This window comes from Eschrichtius robustus, chromosome X, assembly GCF_028021215.1.
Source record: "Eschrichtius robustus isolate mEscRob2 chromosome X, mEscRob2.pri, whole genome shotgun sequence".
Classification (NCBI taxonomy): domain Eukaryota; kingdom Metazoa; phylum Chordata; class Mammalia; order Artiodactyla; family Eschrichtiidae; genus Eschrichtius; species Eschrichtius robustus.
Genome location: NC_090845.1, coordinates 61,796,868 through 61,802,922, shown reverse-complemented (window position 1 = coordinate 61,802,922; position 6,055 = coordinate 61,796,868). Strand labels below are relative to the sequence as shown.

General features: G+C 50.6%; 1 protein-coding gene across 1 annotated transcript; it reads left to right on the top strand.

Annotated features, from left to right (window-relative positions):
• The first annotated feature begins 4,213 nt into the window (after window positions 1–4,213).
• P2RY4 (pyrimidinergic receptor P2Y4) lies at window positions 4,214–5,293 on the top strand. The gene has a single exon (XM_068532623.1). It carries the CDS (start codon window positions 4,214–4,216, stop codon window positions 5,291–5,293), a length of 1,080 nt encoding a protein of 359 aa, XP_068388724.1.
• The last annotated feature ends 762 nt before the right edge of the window (window positions 5,294–6,055 follow it).

Here is a 6,055-nt window from a genome sequence, read left to right as displayed (position 1 = left end):
TTCCTCTCCTTTTGTCAATGGTATTTCCATGTTTGGATACAATGCCTAAAATGCAACAGCCACCTTGTGACCATGAGAGTTGCTGAGCAGCAGGCTGAGGGGTACAGATCAGAAAGATGGAAAGAATCAGGATTTTTTTAATGACATTGTTGAACTGTTGAATTAATCAACTCTAAAGCTCCCTGCTCCTGGACTTAGATGCTAGGTAATACATTTCCTTATTTTAAAGTCAACTGAGTTGGCATTTTCTGTTATTGCAGCTGACAACATACCAGCAGACTTAAGTGGGATCTGCACAATGGCACTGGCTCAGTGCGGGAGGATGGAGAGGAGGCAGACAAATCAAATGGTAGAAACAGAGACTTCCCCTGCTGTCCTAGGTACCGGACACAGTGGTACTGGTTTCTAGTCTAAAGTTGTTAACAGCCTTGTTGGAGATAAAGAACAGACATTTAGAAAGACTAAAAGGGAACACTACAGAAAAGACACCTGGACAGCACTAACTTGGGTACAATTATATGGAACCAGTCACTTTCCCATGATTTTATTAGTAAATTTGGATTGTCCAGGATTTCAGGTTACTGCTCCTTTCCATCAAGCCTGTGGGGATTGTCTTATTCCACTCCACACTGCACCTTACTTTCAGCAGGCGACCTCGTCTTTTCACTTCATAAAGAAAACCTAGGCAATTGAAGAGAAATTTTGATTGGAGGGGGATTTGTATGCTGGAATCTCATTGGTCATTATAATTATTCATAACTTGTAAGTTAAATCATGAGAGTGGATGGAGAGAGAGAGGGAGAGAAGGAGAGAGAAAGAAACAATGGAGGAATGGAGAAGGAGGAGAGGAGAGAAGAGATCTGGAAGTAAGCGTTGCGGAAGGGTCACATTTGGAGGAAGGAGGACAAAAAGGAGCCAGGGAAGGGGTCAGAAGGAACACCCAGAGTTAAAGGAGAATCAGAGTAAAGTCACAGAAATGAAAGTGAGGAAGAGTTTCATAGGAGAGAGGGGTCTGGTCTGCAACCTTTCATAAGGCATGCATTCCTTTTGGCCCAGGTGACGTCAGCGGAAGCTAGCTTCTGGTTGGGGAATGTTGGGAGAGGTCTTTTCCTGAAGTAGCCACTGGGCGGCAGTGGTGGCAGCGTTGGCAGCTGCAGCTGCGTCCAGGAACTGGCAGAAACCTGGCAGAGCTAAACCAGCCTGAAGCAGTAGGAGCAGGAAGCTGGCTCCTGCTGGGGCTTCTCTAGTTTAGTGGACACTGGAATGTCCCCTTGAGTGTATGCCAAGCTTCAGATCACACTTGTCCTCCTCTGAAGAGGTCAGCTTCACCCCTGGGAGCAAAGTAAATAATACAAAGTACTTTACAGATTAGCAGCATTTTATGGTTTACAAAGTGTTTTCACATCTATTAACCAATTCAGTATTCAGAAAACCCTAAAAGGTTGGTATTAGTGACCCCATTTCACTCATGAGGAAATTCAGTCATGAAGAGGTATCCAGGGTGACACAACTAATACGTGGAAGAACAAGGGTTTGAATTCAGGTCTGTCTGGCTCCAAACACCTGAGCCTTTTGTGCAAAATCACAGCGATCAGCTGTCCAGGACTCAGGCTATGACTGCCTTCTCCACGCCTACCTTCTATCCACCACACCCCCACTGGGCAAGGATCTCCAGGTTTCCCCCATCTAGGTTTCTGGGTCTTCCAGGAGATCTAGATCCTAGATTCTAGAGCCTCCCCTGCAGCCCTGCCTCCTCCCCTCACTCCCAGGATCCAGCTGGGCAACATTCTCAGGATCTGAAGATCAGTTCAGAGTCCCCATTGCTTCCCAGCTCCCTTCAGAGTGGATTCTGCTGCAGCTTGCTCCCCCTCCCCAAGAGCACTACCCCCCTTACCCTCAGAGTCCTCCAGGCCCAGAGCTTGCTTCCTGTGCCTAAGACTTCCATAATCACGGAGCCTTAGTTAGCCTCAGGAGCCTCAGGCCCAGAGCTCCTGACAATTCCATGTTCCCTAGCACTAGGCTCTCAAACATCTAGGCTTGGTGTCCGTACTGTCTTGGCTGTATTCAGACTAGGGTCTCCTGGGGCGATAGAGAGAGATGAGGGGTGGTATGTAGGAGGGGGTGGAGTCTTTAAGGGAAGCATGTGGGCTAGCATCCTTGGGGAGGAGTGAATCACCTCCTCACCACCTCCTCTTACATGCGTAATAGGCATCTTGAAATTGGCAGGTGGAAAAATGAGCTCCTCATCTTTCCCCACACCTACTCCTCTCACAGCCTTCCCCGTCTTTGTCAGTGGTGTAAGTCCATTCTTCCAGTTGCTCAGGCCAGAAATCTTGGAGTCATTCTTGACTCCTCTCTTTCTCTTATACCGCTTATCGGTAAATATTGTTGTCTCTACTTTCAAAAGCCAGCCAGAATCTGCCGCTTCTCACCACCTTCACCGGCCTGGTCCAAGCCACCATCATCTCTATTGGCAATGGCCTCTGATCTGATCTTCCTCCTGTGTCCCTAGCCTTGTAGTCTATTCTCAACATAGAGCTAGCCAGGGATCTTTCTAAAATGTGAATCAGATCCTGATACTTGTCTCTTCTAAACCCTCAATGGCTTCCCAGTCACTGAAAGTAAAAGCCAAGATGTCCTCACAAGGACTTCCAAGGACCTTCATGATCTGGTTTGTGCCAAACTCTCTGACCTCCTCTCTATGTTTCCTCTTCCTCACAACCATCCGGTCCTTATTCAAAAGTCACCCTAATATTTAAAACAGAAATCCTCTCTATTCTCTTTCCCTCCTTTACTTTTTTCCATAACAATGATCATGATCTATATATTTTACTTGTTAATTTTATTATCTTTTCCCTCCCACTGGTATGTAAGCTCCATTAGAGTAGGAGTTTTTGCCTGTTTTGCTTACTATTAGTGAACTACCAGTGCCTAGAACTGGTCCAAGCACGTAATAGGCTCTCAGAACATGTTTGCTTATCCTTTCCTAGATTATGGCCAGTGGCTTAGAGAGGCCATTGAGCATAGCAATTATGGATTGCTAAAGCCTGGTTCAAAGGCTGGCCTTCCTGGGTTCGAAATCTTGACTCTACCACTAATTAGCAAAATACTTCAACTTTCTGTGCCTTTGTTTTCTCATCAGTGAAGTAGGGACAATCATGATACCTACATCATAGAGAGCCTGTGGGGCCATTAATAAGTACAAAGCGCTTAGAACAGCGCCTTGCATGTAGTAAGTGCTATATACAAATTTCTTATAATTATATGCACATGGAGTTAAGATTTATATCAGTAGTTTAGATTTCCTAAAATCTTTCGATGTGTTATCCATGCTAACATTCATTTTCCATGTTTCTGCTCATACAGATTTCTATGATCTTCCTGCAGTTTTAGTTATCTCCAGTGGCCTGGTTCTTCATCTGTCATCTTGGACATTTCCTTGTGTACTCTCTCCTACAGTCATTTAGGAACCGTTAAATAGTAATCTCACTGGGTCCCAGTTTCCCAATCTGTGCACTGAGTGGGTGGGACTAGATAATCTTGATGGGCCTTTCTAGCTCTAATGATTTCCCAGGACGGGAGGAGGTACAGGTCCCACGCCCAACCCCGCCCCCTTGGATATGCCCTCTGGCTGCCAAGGGGACGGGTGACAGAGTCAGCTGGGCTCAGCTTCAAGGGGAGCAGGTAGGAGACGTGCCAAGTTTCTTGGGTAAGGGTGGCAATGGGGTTCCTTGGCTGGCCCAGGCTGGGGGAAGGTATCAGAGATCACTGTAGTTCAGAGACACTGGGACCAGGGGAGAGAAGTTACTGTGTGGAGAGATGCCCTCTTCACAGGGACACAGCTGTTGTGATGAGCTGGGAGACAATTTGGGTCTGGGTATCTTCCTACATTGGATAGTCCTGGTAGGCCTTGACCCCCTTTAGCTAACCAAGCTCTGAAGGACAGAGTCAGCTTCAGAAGAACGACCCAAACCCACTGACTGCCCTCCTGAGCCCCGGCACTGCCTGCTGCCTACTATTCCCCGGGCTGGACCGAGGGAGCTCTGGCAGGAGCCAGGCTGGCCCGGGTTACTCCCAGATGCATCCTCTCAACTCCCCCTTGTGCTTCAACCATCGCCCTCCCCATTCTCTGCTTTTTTGCCCCAGGTCAGGGCTGGGGGGCCAGGGAACTCTGGCCACCATCACTTCTGCCCTTTCCACCCCTAGGGGGACCATGACCAGTACGGAGTCCTCACTGTTCACAACCTTAGGCCCCCACTCAGATCTTGACGACAGTGAGGTGGAGCTGGACTGCCAGTTTAATGAGGACTTCAAGTTTATCCTGCTGCCCGTGAGCTATGCGGTTGTCTTTGTGCTGGGCCTAGGCCTCAATGCCCTGACCATCTGGCTCTTCCTCTTTCGCCTCCGACCGTGGGATGCGACAGCCACCTACATGTTCCACTTAGCTTTGTCAGATACTTTGTACGTCCTGTCACTGCCCACCCTCGTCTACTATTACGCAGCTCGCAACCACTGGCCCTTTGGCACTGGGCTCTGCAAGTTCATCCGCTTTCTCTTCTATTGGAACCTCTACTGCAGCGTCCTTTTCCTCACCTGCATCAGCGTACACCGCTACCTGGGCATCTGCCACCCGCTGCGGGCGCTGCGCTGGGTCCGCCCACGCCTTGCTGGCCTTCTCTGCCTGGCAGTTTGGTTGGTCGTAGCTGGCTGCCTCGTGCCCAACTTGTTCTTTGTCACCACCAGCCCTAAGGGGGACATCATCTTGTGCCACGACACCACCCGGCCTGAGGAGTTTGACCACTACGTGCACTTCAGTTCGGCAATCATGGGGCTGCTCTTTGGCGTGCCCTTCCTGGTCACTCTTGTCTGCTATGGGCTCATGGCCCGGCGCCCGTATCGGCCCTTGCCAGGGGCTGCGCAATCATCTTCCCATCTGCGCTCACTGCACACCATCGCTGTGGTATTGACTGTCTTTGCCGTCTGCTTCGTGCCTTTCCACATCACCCGCACCGTTTATTACATGGCAAGGCTGTTGGAAGCTGACTGCTGGGTGCTGAACATCGTCAACGTGGTCTACAAAGTGACTCGGCCTCTGGCCAGTGCCAATAGCTGCCTGGATCCTGTGCTCTATTTGCTCACTGGGGACAAGTATCGACGTCAGCTCCGGCAGCTCTGCGGGGGTGGCAGGCCCCGGCTCCCCACGGCTGCCTCCTCTCTGGCGCTGGTGTCCCTGCCTGAGGACAGCAGCTGCAGGTGGACAGCTACCCCCCAGGACGGCGGCTTGGGCAGATAGATTGTAACGGAAGCCGGGAAGTGAGAGAAAGGAGGTGAGTGCAGGGCAGAGGGGAGGGAACCTTATAGTGACACCCGATCTGGCTGCTTTGTCCTCTTTTCTGAGCTCTGGAGAGAGGCCCTCACCCTGAGATTTAGGAGGAGCCAGAGAAATCACGTGCGACCCCATCTCCCCTAAACCCTTCAGTTGCCCTCTCCTTTTTAGCCAAAGACATAGCAGCCACTCTTCGTCCTCGACTTCTTTCTCTTTGCTTCTGTCCCCGTCCTGGGGCCACTGGTCCTGTTTCTTGGTCCTACAAGGCTGCTGGAAATCTTCCCCAGCCCTCCTTCTCCTGCCCTCTCCCCCCATGTCCTTGTATAGCATGCGTTCCTTCAGCCAGACCAGAGCATTTAACCGGAGGGGTGAAGAAGCTGGGGTGATCTCAGGATTGGCCTGACTCATCTGACAGTGATAGCCAGAATCAGGAAGTGGGGGCACCAGCATATCACAAATGCCTGGGAAGTGACATATGTAGTGCCCACACCCACTCCCTGGTTTCCCCTGGAAGACAGGATAGTCTTGTCTACCCAGGCGCTGAACTAGGGCACAGTGCCAGAGAGCCTGCCTGCCAGGGTCCCCATGTGCAGCTAGAGGCATGGCCCTGTTGAATGGTGTGTAGCCATGAGGTAGAGAGGGAGCCCTGAGTCTTCCCATGGGGTGGGGACCTTGAGGAGCCTCAGGGGGCAGGACCCAAGCTGATAATGGCCTTTGGAACAGGAATGG

Coding starts and splice junctions, on each gene's coding strand:
- P2RY4 (XM_068532623.1), top strand. CDS start 4,214: ATGACCAGTACGGAGTCCTCACTGTTCACAACCTTAGGCCCCCACTCA.